The sequence below is a fragment of the Erpetoichthys calabaricus genome, chromosome 7, assembly GCF_900747795.2.
Source record: "Erpetoichthys calabaricus chromosome 7, fErpCal1.3, whole genome shotgun sequence".
NCBI lineage: Eukaryota > Metazoa > Chordata > Cladistia > Polypteriformes > Polypteridae > Erpetoichthys > Erpetoichthys calabaricus.
In genome coordinates this window covers 29,789,797-29,812,437 of record NC_041400.2, presented here as the reverse complement: position 1 = coordinate 29,812,437, position 22,641 = coordinate 29,789,797, and the positions used below count along the sequence as shown (strand labels likewise).

At 39.8% G+C, this 22,641-nt stretch overlaps 1 protein-coding gene across 1 annotated transcript in view; it reads right to left on the bottom strand.

Moving 5' to 3' along the window:
- The window catches only part of ror2 (receptor tyrosine kinase-like orphan receptor 2), a 245,078-nt gene that overhangs the window by 9,424 nt on the left and 213,013 nt on the right, over positions 1 to 22,641 (bottom strand). Inside the window, 2 exon segments of the mRNA XM_028804876.2 lie at positions 432 to 746; positions 3,122 to 3,249. Of these exon segments, the coding sequence (XP_028660709.1) occupies positions 432 to 746; positions 3,122 to 3,249 (443 nt within the window).

The window sequence follows — 22,641 nt, the reverse complement described above, 5'->3', positions numbered from 1 at the left end:
AGCTGTAGAAGTTGACAGAAATCATGTACAAAAATGAGTGGTCTATGAAACTATGTAAATTACCAGCAACTGCTGCTCCCTTTTATGTCATAGTTGTAAAAAGAAATGAATGGAACTTTAGCTCTTGGATCATGGGTATTTTTTAAAACAAAATAATGAAAAGCAGCTTCACAAAATGAATCTATTCATAAGCTTTTATAAACAATTTCAACACACTTTGAACGCTGTGGGCTCATGAAATTCACTGCTGTCTGATTATCAGGTTATGGTCATTCAGAACAAGATTTGTGGACAACTGCCATACATCAACAGTGCATGTCAAAAATAAATTAGCAGCTAACTGGCTTTTCAAAAGAACACACCCAAAATCTGTTTGCACTAATGCCAAAAGGCTCGCCAAGACATATTCTTCTAAGCATTGCGGCACTTACATCTTCTCAGCTTCTCAACGGGAATGCCAATCCTCATGCAGTTTTCTGCCTCCAAAGTATCTGGGAGTGCGAGGTCATCACAGTTTGGCAGCTGGAGTTGCATCAGAATGAGTGGGTTAGACCGGGCAATCATGTACTCAGTCCGACACAAGTCATTCTCCAGGACCTCACATTCATCCCTGCAAAGCTCCCGCTGCTTCGGTATTCGGGAACGCTCATCACACAGGGGGAACACGTAATGGCAGAAAGAGGGGATGGCAAACTGGGAGCACTGGTCGGACAGGTGAGTTGAAGTACCAATCATTGTAAATGCCGCTGCAGAAGAAAATACAAGAGCAATAAAATCAAAGATTACACAAAAGGAAACATACCAAGCCACTAATTTTACAGCTTGATGGTCAACAACTCAAAAATGTGTGTCTAACACTCGTATTGCACCATAAACATAAAAATTAGTCACTCTGTCTCTTAAGGTTGTCAGACTTTTATTGCCAGTCTCCATCCTCCGTATGTATCATACTAACACAGCAGGGTGCACTGGAGCGGTTGAATCATCTAGGCAGCGGACTTAAATGCCTTTAAAAAGTGACAATCAGAGTCCACCATCTGTAGTTCTGTGGTTTAATTAAACTGGATCCACTTGCTGACCACTTTGCATTTGAGCTGCACTCTGAAAAGAGCTTAGACATGTGATACTATGTTCACACCAGTATCAAGACATCAAGATCTGTATGAACAAAGGTGATAACACAGATCAGAGAAAAATGGCTTTAACATTGCTGATATAATCAAAGACATTTTGTCAAAAGTGCTTTTATTACTGTAAGATGTACCCGTACTGGAGTATCTTCTTTAAAGTAAAATTAGGCAACCTTCCTATAGCCAGTCTAATTATTCTTTTAAGTCAAGTACTGATTAGCTCATCAGCATGTTACTACGAAATGTGACTTAGAAAAAATAGTAACTTGTAGTCATGTGAAAATTCAAACTGACAATTAAAGACTCAAAGAACAAATTGGTCCTCATCTTTATTTATATTGGAGGAGAAAAGCGCCCAGTCAGACCGTAATTTAAGACAAAACAACATTCTGAACAGGGCTGTGGGAGGTCCAGGGTCTATGCTGGGAGCATTGGGTGCAAGGCCAGAACAAGCCCAGGACAGAGCACTAGTCCACTTCAGAACCCACTAATAAAAACAAACTTAACAGTCTGATCTTTGGAGGCGTGGAAGGAATTCCACGTGGACAAGAACATAATTCACTAATTCTGATCATGAAATGACTGGGCAGGAGATCTGAACTTAACAAAGTGGACCAGTTAGACAGCTAAACATTGCACCACCATATTACTTATTTTAAATATGCCAAAACAAAATCAATAAAATTGGACGTATAAATGTATTGAGCAATAAAACTGAAAAGTAAAAGAAATAAATAAGCAAATATTTAATTCTTTCTTCAGTTATTTTAGTGACACTGCATGTATGTGGAGTTCATTAATGCAACATAAAATACATCTTGAAAGCTGTCATTTACACCCTTTAGTTGAGAGAGTGGAGTTTTGCAAATACTGTGCTTTGATTGCTGAATTGTTGGTAGAGTTGGTACAGCGTGGATAAATCCATTGAGTGCCATTTTTATCGGTGGACACCATCCCTCACATGCAGACGTCTGAGAGGATAACGAATTCAGAGCTCTTTGAATTAAAGGTGCTGCCTTCTGCAGTCATTTTTCTTACACTTGTGTTCATGACAGATGCACTCAGTTACAGCTTTGAGCAACTGGGGGTCTGCTTGCCTTGGGAATCCGATGGCTCACAGGGTGTGTGCAAAGTTGCAATTGTGAGCATCCCTCCTACTGACAATTCACCAATCAAAACACAGTACTCAATAGAGCCCACCCTCTCAACGTGATGGGTAAAAATGACAGCTTTTCTTTTCAAACTTTATTTAATATTGTATGTGGTGTCACTGAAATAAATGACTACATTAACAAGTACAAACAGCATATTTAATGACACATTTAATTACATGCAATCACACGTCACCGCATTATTTATATATTTATTGTCACAAATATACAATATATTTTGTATTTACAATACAATTATTTATTTTCATATGTATTTGTTTAATTTTGTCTGAAATATTCAGCCATATAAATGAAGCCTGAAAGACTTGAAATACATGAAGTAAGTCTCTACTGGCTTGAAATTCCTAGAATTGCCACAAGGTGTCTCTCTTCTCCATTTAATGGAGTGTAAGAGGCAATACTAAAATTATACTCTTGGGGGAACTCGTGTTATTTGACAAACTGCACTATAGAATATACTTTGAGTTGTGCATTTCTTCCAAAGGCTTTAACTTGTAGTGTCACAACTGCTCCTGAATTAGTCTTTTACCCTAATATCTTAAAGTTTAAATTCGGTAGTTGTAATTATCATAAAGGTAAAGGTAAGGAGAACAGTCAAATTATACCTGAAAGATGCCCCTCTAAGCAATCCAACCAAGGCCCAGATTGTAGTCCGGAACAAACTTATAAGTGCAGTAATAATGCATAGACAAATGCATACATGCATATTTGCATTACATAGTGGAAGCAGGCAATCAGCTTCTGTTTTCTTATTGTCTGCATCAAAGTAAGCAAACCAAATGTCTTGTTATTGCTAAGTACTAAGGGAGCACTTTTTACCAGTAATTCGGTTTTCAATTTCCCCTTGCATCTGGAGAGAGTCCACGTATATGGTCCTGTTTCCAATGAATCGAGCACATGCAATCCCCCGGTAGGGCTGGCAAAATCCTTCTTCACGAGACTCATCCCTTTGAAAACACAAAAGGGCATTCTTTAAGTACAAGTGCAGATGTCAGAAATCTTTTAAGTGTTCCCTGTTGAATCACATCGGCTGTCAAAAAAAATGTACATGTTTGGGTCAAGCATCTTCAAAGGAAAATAAATTCAGTTAGTGCCTAGGTGGTGTATGTTACATGTAGCATTCAAGCAAAACACCTATATAGCTTGCTTCTAAAGTGAAATGATCTTGTATACAGTATTTTACCTCTGAAAGCCTCCGAAGGAAACCGCTCTGAAATAAAGTCACACTTTTAAGTGCATTTAGCCTTATCTTGCCGACTACACTATTCCCCCTATGTGAGCAGCTGTGGGCCGATTTTTCACATTTACACTTTTTACATATCAAATCAAATTTTATTTGTCACGTACAATTATACACAGCATAATATGTAGTGAAGTTCTTAGTTGGTATACTCCAAGATGGACTATGGAAAGGAGATCCTCCTCCATCTCTCTGAAATGTTCTTCCGGCAGCAGAGTTCAGGTCATTGTTGGGATGGCTAGTATATAACTGGAGATACGAGTTTATCAATATCTGTGTAAAATCTCTACAGTTCAGCCATTTTTCTTTATCTCTAGGGCAGTAACAATCATTGTTACAAACGTACAACAGTATGAAGAAAATATTGGGATTCTTGAAAATAATAAAGCTCAGAAAGCGGAGTGCAGGCCTCAGAAATACCACATAAGCCAGACCTGTCCTCTTTGGCTGGTTTTGGCCCACTGAACAGGCCTCACTACAAAACACAATGCCAAAGCTGCAGGGTAGACTGACACTACTCCTTTAACACTAGAATTACCAGAGCCTACGAAAAAACTCGTAAATCCGTCCCACCTTAAATCGCGTCTTAGATCCGTTTGCACCTCTCCGCCAGAGTCCTTTGTCATCTAAATGTGCTGATAAACAAAAGCTACTAGCAGCCAGCTATTCCATCCCCCCACCGACTTAGAACGAATTTCTCCTAGCACATGGCTTGCCTTGATTTGATTATGTGGGATTGAAGTGGAGTTTTATAGTGGAAATAATATAGTGTTATTTGGAATACACGCATTTCATGTGTGTTCTGTTCCGTTCAGTAGTCTGTGCAAACACATTTTTAAAACAGAAACGTTTTTCATATTCTAATAGTAAATGACAAAATGTAGGCATAAACTATATAACGTATGAAGCCTGAAGTCCACATATCAAAGAAACACTTTCACAAAAGGTACAAATAAGAGAACACGTGCGCTTTTAAAAAAAGCCGCGTTAGCATGCCACATTCACACACTTACTACAACCGCTGCGGTGGCATAATGGTATCAGTTCCTGACTGGGAAACAGAGGGTGGTGAGTTCGATCCTGCACGGCTCCACTTTGAGAAATGAACTGCTCTTACTCTTACAATTTTAGAATAACAACATAAATTTGATTTCAGTCTGTAACAGCCGGTGTAACTTATGATACTGGTAAAGGTTAGCTTTTTTTTTTTTTTTTTAATTCACTTTTCATTCTCGCAGTCGCATTCAGAATCAATCCATACAACCCCATCTGACATAAAGACGCGCTATAGGTCTGCAGTGTACCACGATGCATACTACCGCCCCCCCCCACAAAAGGGTTCTGACACACAAACGCTGGCGAAGCTGCCTTCTTCGTATCTCACCGTCACTTGAAATCAGCAGTTCTTAGCATTGCACCACGCAAGCTGTCGTATCAACCACCAACTGTAACTTGCTTTCTTTATTCTTCGGTTATAGTCTTGAATAAAAGTACACTTTATTTATGTGAAAACAGCTGTGTCAGATGGGGTTGTATGGATTGATAAGCAGCTAAGAACTGATGATTTCAAGTGACGGTGAGATACGAAGAAGGCAGCTTCGCCAGCGTTTGTGTGTCAGAACCCTTTTTTTTGCGGTAGTATGCATCGTGGTACACTGCAGACCTATAGCGCGTCTTTATGTCAGATGGGGTTGTATGGATTGATTCTGAATGTGACTGCGAGAATGAAAAGTGAATTAAAAAAAAAAAAAAAAAAAGCTAACCTTTACCAGTATCATAAGTTACACCGGCTGTTACAGACTGAAATCAAATTTATGTTGATTATTCTAAAATTGTAAGAATAAGAGCAGTTCACTTCTCGAAGTGGAGCCGTGCGGGATCGAACTCGCCACCCTCTGATTCCCAGTCAGAAGCTGATACCATTACGCCACCGCGGCGGTTGCAGTAAGAGTGTCAATATGGCATGGTAACGCGGCTTTTTTTATTGTGCAGTTATATTTTTGAATAACAGCGCACGTGTTCTCTTATTTGTACCTTTTGTGAAAGTGTTTCTTTGATATATGGACTTCAGGCTTCATACGTTATATAGTTTATGCCTACATTTTGTCATTTACTATTAGAATATGAAAAACGTTTCTGTTTTAAAAATGTGTTTGCACAGACTACTGAACGGAACAGAACACACATGAAATGCGTGTATTCCAAATAACACTATATTATTTCCACTATAAAACTCCACTTCAATCCCACATAATCAAATCAAGGCAAGCCATGTGCTAGGAGAAATTCATTCTAAGTCGGTGGGGGGATGGAATAGCTGGCTGCTAGTAGCTTTTGTTTATCAGCACATTTAGATGACAAAGGACTCTGGCGGAGAGGTGCAAACGGATCTAAGACGCGATTTAAGGTGGGACGGATTTACGAGTTTTTTCGTAGGCTCTGGTAATTCTAGTGTTAATATAGCTGGGGTAATCCCCTGCCTCATTGGACTCAATATAAAAGGAACAGGGCAGATGACAAAACTAATACATATATTCCTAATATAACACAAAATGCAAAAATGATTCATAAACAAAAATATTTTAAACAAATAAAACACAAATAAAAAATTGAATTAATAACAATATACAAAATAATATTTGAAAAACAAAATGTTTAAATAAACAAAGAACAATCCTGAGCAAGCGATAAAACTCTGGCTGAAATATAACATAAAAGTGCTTTACCTAACCTATCTTCTTGAAGAGAAGGCATAGGAGTATTTGGGAATGGTCCTGGGCCGCTCAGAGACACTGGATTGTGTGTGCACCAAATTACAAATTGAGACATATGTTTGAACTTATGCTTATTATTAGAAGCCTTCAGAGGTAAACAGAATAATGTAGTGAGGAGTAAAAGGCTTAGCCTACTAAGGGAAGACCCGGGCAGATCCAAGACACTCTAAAAGGATTCTCTCTCTTAGTTGGGTTGGAAACTCCCTAGAAATGAGCGCCTGCTCTGGTCACTATGACTTTCACCATGAAAAGCACATGAAACTGAGTGAATAAGCGTTTCTCAGCATCAAAGATAATAATATTGCATATAGCTAGGGGACCCAGTGCCTGTAGTTGGACTCACTTTAAAAATGTAATTGGCTCAATGTATGTAATACAGTAAGTGAAAAAAGGGGGACACCGGACTTCACTCTGCAAGACCATAGGCAGATTTCTGTGTTAGACCACCAAATTATGAAGGCAAAAAGCTTTGAAACAAAAGGGGCAGGTCAACAGTCAAAATGAAGAGAACAAACACAAGTAAATTTTATATGCAAAAATTAACAAACACAAATTCTCTGAAAAAAAAAAAACAAAACTCATCATTAAAGAACAACAACATATTGTTCATTGGTGATTTTAATGCAAATAAAAAAACATGCAATGTACAGTACTTGCTTGGCAGAAGGCTCTATAACTACAGCTAAGAGTGGATCCCATAGCTTTCAGGGCCACAAACATTCAATTATGAAAAGACACAACACAGTCAAAAGAACCTGCTCACTGCAGCGTCCCCAAGTACTTTTCAGCAGCGATGTGCAGAGACCTTTTTCTTTTCTATGTGTTGTCAGTTTTTAAGTTTTATAGCAAAAACAATTATTTTAGTTCTGACATCTGCCTCCTGCCTACTTGTACTGGAACAAACGATTGAATATAGAGAAAACAGAACCAAATGTAAAAATAATGATAACACACTTACCCTCTTAAAGAGGACCTTTAGTATACAAAGCAGATAAAACTGTCCAAAAATGCATCCCTTAAAAATTGGCCCCTCTCAGATTCATCATGTAAGCATTCTAACAAAGTTTTGTACATTTCACTAGAGCTCTTTTGAACATTGACACATTATTTGCTTATGATATTGTATGAAACAACTCTGTTGCATCTTATTAATATTACATTTAGTGTTGATTCAATAAGACTGTTACACTTATCTTTTAAAGATACTTCAATGCTTCTCAGTGAAGACCTTTCTATAAAATATTTTAAAGAAAGAAAGAAAGAAAGAAAGAAAGAAAGAAAGAAAGAAAGAAAGAAAGAAAGAAAGAAAGAAAGAAAGAAAGAAAGAAAACATCAACCTGTCTGCTACTGTATTAATCTCTTCAGCTAGCAAGAACAATTGCAAGATGGAGTCCCTTTAGACTGGATGCCAGTTTGTAAGAGTCCACTGCCAACCCACACACACACACACACACACACAATAGCATTTTTAGAGTCCGCTGCAAAAACAGCATGTATGTTTTTGAACTTTCACAAACAATTTAAAAGTCTCAATGAAAACACTGAAATACCTGATGAAGGTACTATTTAGGATCTTAATGAGCTTACTGTAAAGAACTGAAAAAATAACTAGGAATTTAAAAATATTTGGTTTAATCATGCAACATAGCTCTGACATAAAAATGGCTTTCACATGTAACAACGTTCAAATAAGTGAGTCCACTCCAATGTGTCTTGTGTTGTCACCCACATTGTCGTGCAAACCAGAAAAGTTTGCAGTACTCTGAACACTTTATTTTTGCTACCATACAGAGAGGACCAACCATCGCTACTATTAGTAGTCATGTCCTCAAAGGTGAGTGCACTTGTAGAAGTTAAACACTATTCCTGCAGACTTGACATCTGTGAGTAATTCTCCAGAGGATGAACTGCAAGATATCAATAGCCTGAATACGTATGACGTGTTATGAAACTGAAACGTCATAAATGTGCATTCACCATTTAAAAAGGGAAAGAAAGCAGAAGTTTTTATGCCAGACGATAAAAAAAAAACACTTACTTATAAATCAAGTGTTATGTTATATAGCACCTTTCAAAGGCAGTCTCATTAATAAGCTGAATGCATTATTACTGCAAGATGAAAAATAAAATGATGGTACCAGCCGCAAAGGCTATTTAAGGAAGGACAGATGAGACAGAGTGCATCATGAAACACATTTCATAATAAACACCAGTCCATAGATGGTACTTTATGTAAAGTGTTATCTATCTATCTATCTATCTATCTATCTATCTATCTATCTATCTATCTATCTATCTATCTACCATATAGTACCTTTAACATCATCTATTATATAGTGCCTTTCACATCTATCTATCTATCTTATAATGCCTTTTCTATCTAAGTGCATTTCATACATCACTATCTATACTACAGTCTTTTCTATCAATCTATCTGTCTCATCTTGCCGTTCACATTTATGTTTTTTATACAGTGTATTTCCTATCTGCATCATCTATCTATCAACACATTTCTTATCTAGCTATCTGTCTTACATGATCCAGATAGATAGATAGATAGATAGATAGATAGATAGATAGATAGATAGATAGATAGATAGATAGATAGATAGATAGATAGATAGATAGATAGATAGATAGATAGATAGATACTTTATTAATCCCAAGGGGAAATTCACAAGAGTGATCAATAAATAAAAATAGAAAAATAAAAGTAGAAAAGTACACATACAGTCATACACGGAGCTACTGAAAAGGCTGCCACTCTTGGCGGTGCCGGAACTATGATTACTATGATAACTATGATCCATTTCATATATACACTATATCTTATTATAGTGTATTTTGTATACATCTGACTGTCTATGTGCAATCTCACCTGAGACCCCTGAAGGTTAAATGGCGCACTTGGACTCACACAGGTAGTTAGAGGTTGTCACAAAGTCTGCATTGTTGTATTTTCAGTACAATTATTCAACGATTAACAATATAACATAATTTTTTGTTTTTACTCTAAGTTTTTTTTGTGGAAATAGAGCTTCCTCATTTCATTGTATTAAATAATTTGGGAGACGAACATACACTTGCATCAAATTACTAACTGTTATTAAATCAGCATCTCAGTTTGGGATTCTTACTACACATCCACTACCCACGAAATGGAGCATGACCTAACAGGGCCAATTTTTAATTGTCTTTAACCTCTGTTCCACCTTGAAATGAACATCTGAGTGGTGTACAGATGAGTAGAAGGACAAAGTGTCCCCTGGTGTACACTCAACTAAACTTTATGGGCCCATTAACTTCTGTTTTTAAATCCAAACTGAAGTTGAAGTCCCATTTCTAAGCATGCAGTCAAGATGTACTGATTTCTCCACTTTACCCTATGTCCTCCCTCTGTCATTTTTATGTTAAACTCCTTTGCTATTTGTTTTTATTCAATGATGATCACCTAGCTGTGTTTAAGCATATCCCTGACTTAGACCACAAATACGGTACTATATTGATGGGAGCGCTCTGCTTCTTATTGTTGGCTGTAACTGCATTGTAGCTCCACATTACTTTATTAATCCAATAGCACATGAAGAAATCATCCATGTTTCCAACTGTCTGTGTGGAGTTTGCTTCTTCTCTGGGTGTATCTGTGGAGTTTCTCCTAAACTTACTGTACATTACCTGGTATCTCCAAACGGTCTCAATAAGCGTAAGTGCAAGCCAAGATGTTTGTTATGCAGCCATACCACCTGCACTTCAGAACAGGTACCGGTAATCTACCTGAAGCTAACATGTCTGGGCCCAGCCTGTACTTGGATGGGAGACCAACCAGGAAATCTTGCGTTGCTGCTGGCAGAGATGTTGTGGTTTGTGTGTGGAATCAGAGTGCAGTAACAGGGACACTGTGCTCTAAAAATGAGAAGAGTAGGGTGTTTTCCGATGTACTGACTAAATTGCCCACCATGGCTTGATCATTCGGGTCGCTAACCATCCTCTGCCCCACACTGACTAACTCTCACTTTCTCTCTCTCTCTCATACCCCTTCACCACCTAATAGCTAATGTGTTGTGAGCGCAATGCACAAGAATGCTTGATATCACATCATCCAGGCAGAGGCTGCCAATTGGTGGTAGTTGTAGTGACTCTCGTCTCTCTACGTAAAGTGCTTGGAGTAGATAAAAGAGCAGTGTATAAATTTAATTAAAACTACTACTACTACTACTACTATGACTAATAATAATCATAAGAAGAATTGTTATTATTATTGTTATCATTATTACAGTATTCCATATGATGGACTTGTGTCCTTCGTTTGGTTTCAATCAGGAGAGGCTTTGGTACTCCCAAGATCTTTTATTGAAAATCTGGCTTCAAAAACCAGATGGGTGGATGGATGTTCTGACCTCCTTGTTAATTCATTTATAAATTCATAACCATTTCTCTTGAATTGACAATAAAGAGGATGGACGTTACACAACTACCTGTAGCTTGCTGTAGTGGAAGGGAGAAAGGTCAGAAAAAAGGGATCCACATTTGTAAGACAAAAAAAGAAAGTAAACCATGAATTGATTTGGTTTTTGAATGTAATCTGTGCATACTTCCCTCATCCATACTCATATTTGTTCTAATTTTATTTACAACAGGTAAATAAGAATGTTAGGCAAGTTTAACGGGTAAAGTTGAGTTATTTTTATTCCTGGTAGCCTGTTTATGAAACCTTTCAGCAGAAATTAACCTATTATTTATGCCTATGAATGCCTAATAAAAGAATAATTTTATTTCTAATTAAAAATGTCTTTATCTAAAATTTCTATTCATTATTTCCTTTAAAACTTACCATCATCAATTCAGAATTCTTTAAGAGTAAAAGAAGATGTTACTGCTACATTTCACATACAAATAAAAACATACTGTACAGTATACCACCTTAGTTAAATTTTACAACTTATAGTCCAGACAGACTTCTGCAAACAGAAACAGAGCATCTCCAACACCGCAGTGAAAGTTTCATCGCACACTTTTGAGACAGAGACATATTTGATGAAAAACAGGTACAAAACAACAGGAGGTTGTGTCTATGAACTAATTAATGGCTAAACAACTGGACTTAAACACCGACCAGTGTGGAATGATTTCAAGCTCGGTGCAGATTGATCTCTGCCTGCCAGGCTGCCAGGCCAGGACTGGCTTCTGTTTTCTATATGGCCCAAGCTGACATTTTATTCATTATGAAACAAGCACCTCTCCACTCAGGCAAGAGTCTGGCAGTTACTGCTAATCAACCTGCTGACCTTTCTCTTTATAGACTATTCAAAATGTGAAGAATGACAGGAAGTATGCTTACTTAAGGGTTAAAACAACAATATAAGCTGAGCAGGGAAAGACAGAACATTTACAAAAAAAAAAAAACCAACTTCTTAAAATCTGCTGCAACATGACTGAATTTCTGCCTTCATGAGGGTGCGCTATCAAAGCAAATAAAAACAAAGACAAAAGCAGTTTGTACAACTTGTTATGCTACAATGAGTGCTATCAACTTAAACAAGAGATAAGGCCGAGATAGTAGCTGGAGGACATGTTCCTGGTATTGTGAAGAGAAAAATTATCTCTAAACATGCAATACACTCCTGATATATACATAAAATTACAAATATATAAAGGTCCATGTGTAAAAACTGCTGACCTTTGAGTGGGACCTTAAAGTGAATGTGTCATTATCAGTGACAAACCCACTGTCACACAGACTGGTCCCACTGGACAACAATCATAAGCATTTGTCTGAAATGTTGCGTCTGATATTTGTATATGTGTATGTGTGCATATACTGTATATATGGGGGGCGTACACACTCACTGCACCCCCCCTCTCGGGGAATCAGTGAGTGTGTACACCTTATGAGCCCAGAATTAGGGCGAAACACATGTCATATACTCTTTGCATTATTGGACAGTAAAACTATTTCAACCATTCTATGATCTGCTTCTCGCAACTGAAAGAGGGCACCGTGGCTGATGTTAGCCGACTTGCTGACCAACTACAATCATTACCTGGTAGGTAACCACCCATATAATCAGATTGTGATTCAGACTACGAATGCCATGAATATATACGGTGTATATATATATATATATATATATATATATATACACACACACACACACACACACACATATCTACTCTCTATATATATAAAATTGTAAGCCTAAAAGTGCAACATTTTATGTGACGTTTTTATATCACATTTTTTGTCACGCTTTAAATCAGGCTTATTTTAAAACCTACATATATATATGTTTGGTATCATTCTTTTCAGCATTTATCAAACTTTAATGTCATGTTATATTTTCAGATTCGTATTCTGTTTTTAAATAATAAACTTAAAAATACCAAGAACTCACGTCCTGCGAGACGAGACTTTGTGCCAAGAGATTTCACCACGCCCGGGGCCAGAAATAAAAGACAAAGAGTAGGACAGCTGCTGTACAGGCTTTTAAATGTTCAAAGCGCTTTGCGAGATGCAGATCACACGGCACAGCAGCAGCAAGCCAGCAGCTGATCGAGCAAAGAGGAGGTAAAAAAAAACTGTATTTGTTTCCCATTGTATCACCGTTTAAGAGGGGGTTTCAGAGAAGCGACCGTGTCTCCTTGGGGTGCGTTCAGCCCCCCTCTTCACAACATGAGCAGCAGAGTCGCGAAGTGACTGGCGCATAGCACAAGCCGGGGAGGTTGGCGAGTGAAGCGAGCAGGGGCGTACCCCCTAGTATATATATATATATATATACACACACACACACACACACACGCACACACACACACATATACAGTATATGAGGAGAGAGAGAGAGTGCAGGTATATAAAATAAAAGTGTGTTTTTCAGAGGTTAATTTAATAAAAAAATAATATTCTCAGGCATGCTTAATCCAATTCATATTAACAGGGATCCAAAGTGCAGCCATGCAGCACTGGGCACAAGGCAGGAAACAGTCTGTGGACAGGGCACCAGTCCATTGCATGGCCCACTCACACACACAACCACACTTGCAGTCATGGAGAGTCAATCTGGAATTGCAATTTAGCCCAACTAGCATGTCTTTGAGATGAAGAGGAAAACTGTAGTACCAGAAAGTTAAACCTTAAAGGCTGCTTGTTCAGACTGCACACAGACAATAACCAATAGTGGGTTTGCAACACAACACTTTGGGTCTATGAAATACCAGCAGTAACCATTGCATTGCTGTTCTGTCCAATATTATATTATTGGTGTATCACAGTGTTGGATGTTGCTGCATCACTGCTCTAACATTCTGATTTCAATCCCATGCCCAATCATTGTGTAGAACATGAACATTCTCCCTGGCTCTCTGGGAGTTTCTAGTTCATCATTTCAAAGATATGCATGTCGTGTTAATTAGTGACTCTAAACTGGCTTAGTGCAAGTGAGGTTACCATTTGAAGTTCTGATTCAGAATGGTCATGAGGACAGTTTGCACAAAAGTTAGGAAGCAGTGAACACGTTTTCAAATAGCCAAGATGAAAGCGGCACCTTGGGGAACTTGACAGATCTCAACTTGACAATACAGTAATACTTGATCAAGGAAAAATGAGGTATATATTCTGTCCTTGTTTGTATACTCTATCAACATTCAGTGAAGCCAGGTGAACATACTCAAGGCATTAGGTCACTATTATAAATGTAAATGGCCATAATTGAAACTAGTGTGTAACATTAATGAAGTTTTATTATGGTTCAGTATTAAAAATCACATGCAGATGCTCTGCTAGTTGTGAGGTGATCCCAAAATTCTCAGTGAATGATAAAATCATTCAAGTGTCAACGTAAAGTTATTCATAGGTATAACTGAATGAAGCACACACACATAAACGCAGCAGTCTAGAAGCCTACCTTTTCATGTCTAACCACAGGTAACATAAATTATGTCCAAGTTGCCTCTACCATTGAGCACCGTCTCTAAAATCACGCAGGTTCTAGAAACGCTTTGTGGCTGTATCAGCCCACGCTGCCTCGCTTCAAAAGATGATCCAGTACAAGTGCTGCCTTGCTCAGCCAAAGATAAAAAAGCGATTCCAAGGAGAATTTTTCCACTGACTGATAGCAAAGCCAGACATTGTGTATGAGATACTGGAAGCGGTAGTAAACATGTGGAATATACATTATATCCCTTTTCCATTCACCTTATTCTTGAGTTAACTTTTGGAAGTCTAATGAGGCTAGCAGGCGGCTGAACCCTCTCTGGCATGTCAGGTTTGAAGGCCCTGCAGGGCACACACGATCTCTAATTGAACATCACTGTCTCAGAACCTGACTCTACAGTCAAACTGCATTATAATCTGCACTGCTTGGTAACTGTTAGGGCTGCATTTGTAGAGGCACAGCAGGTTAGTGTTACTGCATCACAACTCTAGGAGAAGGAGCCAGAACCCCATCCCAGTAACATATGATGTGGAATTTGCATCTTCTCCCTGTGTCTATGTCAGCTTTCATTCACACTTCTTTGTGTCAGTCAGTAGTATCAATTACTTCATCCTCCAGGAACTGCCTGCATACTCTTGCCACATGAGGCCGGGCATTGTCGTGCACCAGAAGGAACCCAGGACCCACTGCACCAGCATAGGGTCTGACAATGGATCCAAGGATTTCATCCCGATACCTAATGGCAGTCAAGGTGCCGTTGTCTAGCCTGTGGAGGTCTGTGCATCCCTCCATGGATATGCCTCCCCAGGCCATCCCTGACCCACCACCAAACTGGTCACGCTGAACGATGTTACAGGCAGTATAACGTTCTTCACGGCTGCTCCAGACCCTTTCACGTCTGTCACATGTGTTCAGGGTGAACCTGCTTTCATTTGTGAAAAGCACATAGTGCCAGTAGGGGACTTGTCAATTCTGGTATTCTATGGCAAATGCCAATTGAGCTCCACGGTGCCAGGCAGTGAGCACAGGGCCCATTAGAGGATGCCGGGACCTCATGCCACCCTCATGAAGTCTGTTTCTGATTGTTTGGTCAGAGACATTCACACCAGTGGCCAACTGTTGGAGGTCATTTTGTTGGACTCTGGCAGTGCTCATCCTGTTCCTCCTTGCCCAAAGGACCAGATACCGGTCCTGCTGATGGCTTAAGGACCTTCTACGCCCCTGTCCAGCTCTCCTAGAGTAACTGCCTGTCTCCTGGATTCTACTGTATGCCCTTGATGTGCCATCCTGGAGAAGTTGGACTACCTGTGCGACCTCTGTAGGGTCCAGGTATCGCCTCATGCTACCAGTAGTGACACTGACCATAGCCAAATGCAAAACTAGTGAAAAAACAGTCAGAAAAGATGACGAGGGAAAAATGTCAGTGGCCTCCCCCTGTTAAACTATTCCTGTTTTGGGGGTCATCTCATTGTTGCCCCTTCTAGTGCACCTGTTGTTAATTTCATTAACACCAAAGCAGCTGAAACTGATTAACAAGCCCCTCTGCTACTTAACTGACTAGATCAATAGCCCAGTTTCATTGACTTGATGCTATACTCGGATTAAAAAGTGTTCCTTTAATTTTTTTAAGCAGTATATGTAGCAAAATAGAAGAACAATGCCAGCAAACAGACTTTTCCCAAGACAGTCCACTTCAAAGGTCTTTCTACTTCTTATGCTTTAAGGCCCAGAGACAACTCTTGTTGGTCAGCCAGATCTGTGTGCCATGAGCAAAGGAGCACTGCATCACTACGGCACTTACATTTGCGTGACTTATAGCAAACAGAAATACACTTACCAAGTCTGCTCCACAATATGGTTCTTATTTCTGTTATTTTTTTCCTCCTCATGAATAAAAACTGCCTGTTTTTCCATGCCTCTTCTCTTCAGTCATAATGTTTTCATTTGTTTGTCTACTTCAAAGTGGGAGTCCTGCTGCCTTCTCAAACACAATAAACCCTTTTCATTTTATGTAACATCTTTCACCTCTAGCCTTTTACTGAACACATTTAATTCACATGTGAGGTTGCAGGGAGCAGCAGCCTATCTCAGCAGCAGTGGGTGGTAAGTAGTGACCAAATCTGGACAGGATGCCAGTCCACTCGTTCATACCAGGCATGTTTAAAACAAAGCAACATCCTTTGATAGCAGCTCAAGTGGTCTGTTCTGTTGTCCCATGAGAATTATGAAAAAGAAAGCAAGCTTCTTTTCCAACATCCCTGCCTCCCCAGTAGCTAAAATGGAAACGCGCTTCAAGATGTTTCTTTCTTTAATTATCAGCTTAGAAGAAAGCCTTTGTGCAGACAAGAAGTCTCATCTTCAGGTGTCAGCCTTGACTTTTTCTGCTTTTGAGGAAACCAAAATCAAGCCTGTAGGGCACAGTACTTGCAGACACAGAGGTAAGGGACCCAAAATGACAGCTGATACAAAGGCTTAAGAAAGCGCCATCCATTAGACAGATTAGGAAAAATCCACAGGACATGCTCCCCTTTATGAAGCTCAATTTTCCAACATGGACTATAATCCATTCTCCCTGAAGCTGTGTATCAATGAAAACCCTTAACTGAAACACACCAGAACACAGAAGAGCAGAGGACTTATTTCTCTTGTTTGAATGACTTTTTTCTCTCTTTTTCTAGAGGTCAGAATAACTCAAAATGGTGTTTGTCAGAAGAAGAGATTTGGAACTGCTGAATGCCATTTCTATGTGTGTAGATAAAGCGACTTTTATAGGGAACAAAGAGGAGACTGTTACCTTGTACATTTGACTTTTGAACTCTTGGGGCCAGGAATATGGTGTGCCAGAAGAGAATGAACAGCCACGTGTAATTTCACAAAGCACACACTGTTGTGCTGCACACACACACACAAGATCATGTTTTATTGAGTGGCCTACACAGCAAAGAGCATGTGGCATGAGCGTGTTTTTTGAGAAAATTTTGCCTTTAACTTTCCTAAGTAAACTTCACAATTTACCCACTCTATTTATTTTCCAAGACTACATTGTGTGGGGTTGGAGCCCATCCTGACAACTTTATGTACGAGACAGGAAGCAACCCTGGACGGTTTATAGTTCACCGCAGGGCACACACCCACATTTACTCTCACTGGAGCAATTTGGAGTCGTCAGTTTAACCTGCTAGAGCTTTAGCATGCAGGCAGAAATTAGAATACAGTGGAACCTCGGTTCACGAACACCTCGGAACACGTACAAATCGGTTTACGACCAAAAAGTTCGGCAAACTTTTGCATCTGTTCACGACCACACACTCGGTATACAAACAAGCCAGTTTCCATTTCAGTTTGTACATGTTCAGTCTCTCCCTGTGCATTTCCTGTGCAGCGAGCAAGAGAGAGAGAGCGAGAGAGCGTGACACACACACACAAGAGAGAGACACACACACAGGCGCGAGAGAGACACACACACACACACAGGCGTGTGAGAGAGATACACACACACACACACACACACACACAGAAGCGCAAGAGAGAGACACACACACAGGCGCGAGAGACACACACACACACACAGGCGTGTGAGAGAGATACACACACACAGAAGCGCAAGAGAGAGACACACACACAGGCGCGAGAGACACACACACACACACACACAGGCGCACGGAGAGAGAGAGACACACACAGGCGCGAGACAGAGACACGCACTCACGAGAGAGAGAGCGAGCGAGAGAGAGAGAGAGAGAGCTGGACGCATAAGGTAGAGAAGGCAGTTAAAGAATGCACTGGGCTTGTTTTTGTTTTCACTTCTGTTTACAGCGATCGGTTCGTAGCCTGCATTGTTGCAATGTTACTTTTCTTGGTGGTTTATTAAATTACGGATTTTTCAAATGTTCATTTTTTTCCCCGTGTGAAAGATTTATGGTCGTGAACCAAGGTTCCACTGTACCTGGGGCAAACTCACATTAAAATTGTAGAATATGTAAACTAAATACAATTAGTAATCAGGCTGAGATTTGAACTCAGTAATCTACAGCTCAGTGCTAAGCACACTACAGTACTTCTCTTATGATTATTAAACTATCCATTTTTGAACACAGAAAGCCAGAATCTATTCAGCAGTCTTGTAGATAATGCAGCAACCAAAACTGGTTGAGAAACTGGCTGAGTAAAAATAGTGGGTGACACTGTTGCATCGCAGTGCACCAACAAAACCAAACGGTGACAAATGTGTGCCTATGTTAAAACATTTAACACTAGGTAATCCCACCCTGGTAATACTGTGTCCATCACATATCTATATATATAATTCACTAAGCAGCCGCCAGCGCAAGCAAGACACCCATGAAGCACACAGGACGGAGCCACGCCCACCAACTCTAAGACCATTGGATACGACGACAACTCGCAGAGCCACGCCCACCAACTCGGACGCAGCAACTCACAAAACACGGTGTCATTGGATACAACGACAATTCGCAGAGCCACACCCACCAACTCGGACGCAGCAACTCACAAAACAGGGCGTCATTCGCGTTTGTCTCTGCTACATTCCGCATGCACCTCTGAGCCACGTTGACTTTTCATTATTCTTTTCAGTTATGACGCACGACCGCGTCCACCATCGCAAACTGTTTTACACGCTATGGTCTTAGAGTTGGTGGGCGGGTCTCCGTGAGTTGCTCTTGCAAATGGGCACATGACCAGGCGGTGTGTATGCTTCGAGAACAAGGGTGGACGTAGCAGGGCCATCTAAGAAGAGGCATGTTTGTCACGGATGTGAATCGCTGTATGCAGCGTGTAAAACAGTTTGCGAGGGGTATCCCATGGTCTCAGAGTTGGTGGGCGTGTCTCTGTGAGTTGCTCTTGCGACCGGGCACATGACCAGGCAGTGTGTATGCTTCGATGTGAATCGCTGTATGCAGCGTGTAAAACAGTTTGTGAGGGGTATCCCATGGTCTTACAGTTGGTGGGTGGGTCTCTGTCAGTTGCTCTTGCGAGCGGGCACATGACCAGGCAGTGTGTATGCTTTGAGTGCGAGGATGGACGCGACAGGACCATCTAAGAAAAATCATGTTTGTCGCAGATGTGAATCACTGAATGAGCGTGCGACGGCGGTCCTCTAATTGCCAGTCACGGACAATTGTATGTTGCCCTCTCCAGAGTTCCATCTTTTCATTCACCTACAGTCGTATCCTCAAACCCACCCCATTTGGGCAACTGTGTCTTTCAGGAAGTGTTCATCCATCAATACATAATTATGCGGTGTATGCTATGCCATGGGTTGGCTAGTACAGTATATTACCACATTGGTAGGACCTGATGCTTGCCACGTTGGGTACACCAATCAGTGCTGCCCAGGGATGGGGAACTAACTAAATTTTGGAGCAAAGCACAGCCTATACTGTTTCCTTGTACAAATGGGGAAATCTGCGCAAAAATTTAGTGGCAATAAGTTCAACAGTATGGATCTGCATACGAGACAAACGCAAGCAGGAGTACATAGCACTGCCATGGATTTGGAGAACTGGCTAAATTTTAGAGCAAAAGATAGGCTAAGGTCATCCCCTGGGTAAATGAAGGGTATGTGCAAAATCTGCCAGAGATAATGTGTGGACTTGCATGTCGGACAAACACAGATTCAGGTTTATGTATAAATACAAAAATGAAAAAACAAAATGTGGAGAAACAAAACATAACAGGAGAAATGCTATCTAGAAATAGAGAGAAAACACCAACCCATGTAAAAAAAAGGGCAGCCGTACTATGCAATATACAGCACCACATTATGTGCATTCATTCACAAAAAAGTGTAAAAGTTAGGTGGTACTTATTTTGGGTATATCTTGATTTGGATGCCTCTAGCTCTAGCGGGGAACATTAGCTTTTCAAAAGCAGCAGGCCGGCCATTGCAAGGCATACAACTTAAGGCTAATATTTTAATGTAAGTGCCCACTAAATTAAGTTCCACAGTGACTGCCTGAAACCTGCAATGGCAGTCCATTAGCTCAATGCCTTTTTTGTTGCAAGCAAATTTCCTGAACATGTTCCTCATCACACGCTTTGGTCAGCATGCCTTTGTCATGTCACTGTTGCTTTACAGCTCCTGGCACCTGGGTGTGATTCACAACTCCAGTACTATGTAATTGGCTTTCAGGCTCTAACTAGACTGGTTTAAAAAAAAAAAAAAATCAAAATTCTTGAGCAGCACAGTTATAACCAGGACGTCATTCCAAGCTGTAATATAGCCACAAAGTGAACTTATTAGTAGGTAAGGGCTCTTCCAAAGAGGGAAATCAAGAAATATGCTCCAAAAGTAATGGAGAATGGAGATGTAGCAGCTTTTCATGTATTTACAATGTATAGGAATACAATATAGAATTACTTTTCCACTGATCAACTCAAATTCCTAATTAATGTCAAGATGGGAGCAAAGTTCTTTAAATCCTGCCAAATTATTGAATGTATAAATAACAACGGCTTGACATGGTGTTGATGCACTTAGCACATTTGCCCCACACACCAGAGTACTGAATTCTGGTCACTCTGTGAAGTTTGCACCTTCTTCCTGAGTCTGCACAAGTATTCTCTAACATTACTACAACTACAATTACTACTACAACAACGGAAAATGACAAACTGTATAAAAAACATGCTAAACAGATTCTTAGGCTACCAGTTATCTTTAAAAGTGCACTAAAGATATCTCCCATAAGTTAAGGTTAAACAGACATCTGGGGAATCTTACAGCTGGTGAGTATGTGGCTTCATACAAACTATTACAAAACATAAGTAGAATCGTTTTGTAAATATGCTATGAGGGTACTGAACCCTGGTGTCACATAATGGGGTATGAGGTAATGCTGTGGCCTTACAGCTACTGGTTAACAGAGAGGAAAACTGAGCCTTAAGATGGGAGCTACTAAAGACCGATCTTAAAAGATTCATTACTGATATTTCTCCCAAATATTAACAATTATGGAGTTTGTTACAGTCTTTTTATTTGTAGTTATCAAAAAGGAAAACAATGTAAAATGCAAAAAAATCTATATATTTTAATGCAACAAAATGCAAAAACGTCCAAGCGGAATGACTATTTCTTTAATCATTGCAATACGTATTGAGTGCACACACTGTCTGGTTCGTCCACAGAGGCTTTGCCAGACAGCACAAAGCTTCTCGCTAGTAAGAGCTGAGAGCTGATGACAAGTCATCTTCTGCAAAAGAACCTGATGTTATGAAGAGAGTGTCTTCTAGTATAACTGAAGAGGGGCTGGTGTCTCCAGAAGATTCAGCTCTATTAAGAGTTAAGCTTTGGAGACAATGGGGCAGAAATGGATTGACCTTCAGTCTCTTACAATAAATAAGAATATCAAGAGTCACACAATTGCACCATAATTTGCCCCTTTCCCAGTCTGCTTATATTCAAAAACCCCCCATCAGGCTTCTGTATTTCAGGATACCAGACACCGTGTTGGAACCCCAATGCCGAGAATCTCCGAAGACATAAATGCTTTTCACTCAGCCCTGGCAGTCTAAACAAGAGTGTTCACTGGCATGAGCAGCCTCTGTTGCATTTGATGTGTTATAACATTTTTCTCCCAGCATTTCATCTCTGTACTGAGGTTGAAAGAAAGTGTGAGATTGAAAGCATAAGAAGCTAAGGTTTTCAAGCACAAGAGAAGCCTCTATGGCAACAGCGTACAACACATTACTAGAAAGGAGGCCAGCAGGTGAGTTTACTAACTCATCTGAGGTACCACAGTGAGGTAGTCGTGGGATTTTATTCCATAACCCTTTTGATTTCTAGGCTAGCCTCTGCCTGCCCAGACACAATAAATCTACAACAAGTTCCCAGCCACATGCTGACAGAACAAGAAACATCTAATGATGATCATCATGTTTTTGTGTGCATATAAAAAAAGATAAGAAAAAAGTAATTTGGCAGCTTGTATTCTTCAGACTATTATGCCTCATAAGAAGCAGGAAACAGTGTTTCTTTATTTGAAGGGAAGGTATAATTGGCAAAATAATGACATATAATGAAGTTATTTTCTAGCAAGAGAAACTGCAAGAATGTACTTAATTGTAAAGGCAATCCCACATCAAATGAAACCGGCGCTGCACTTAAATCATCATTACAGCATGAATGGTAAACTTTTCACATCTTAAATTGTGCCCTTGCTCCCCGGCGGGGGAAAAATTTACTTCTATGCTATCTTTACTCTAGCTGTGGGGATTCATTCAGATTAGAGCATGGGTGTAGGCTTTGATAAGTAAAATAATAATTTCAGAAAGTAGCAGATTTGAATCTGTAAAAGAGGCCAATTGAGATAGTAGAAGGGCATTTTCCTGCTTGTCATGTCAAAACCTAAAGGTGTTATAAAACATATACCTAGT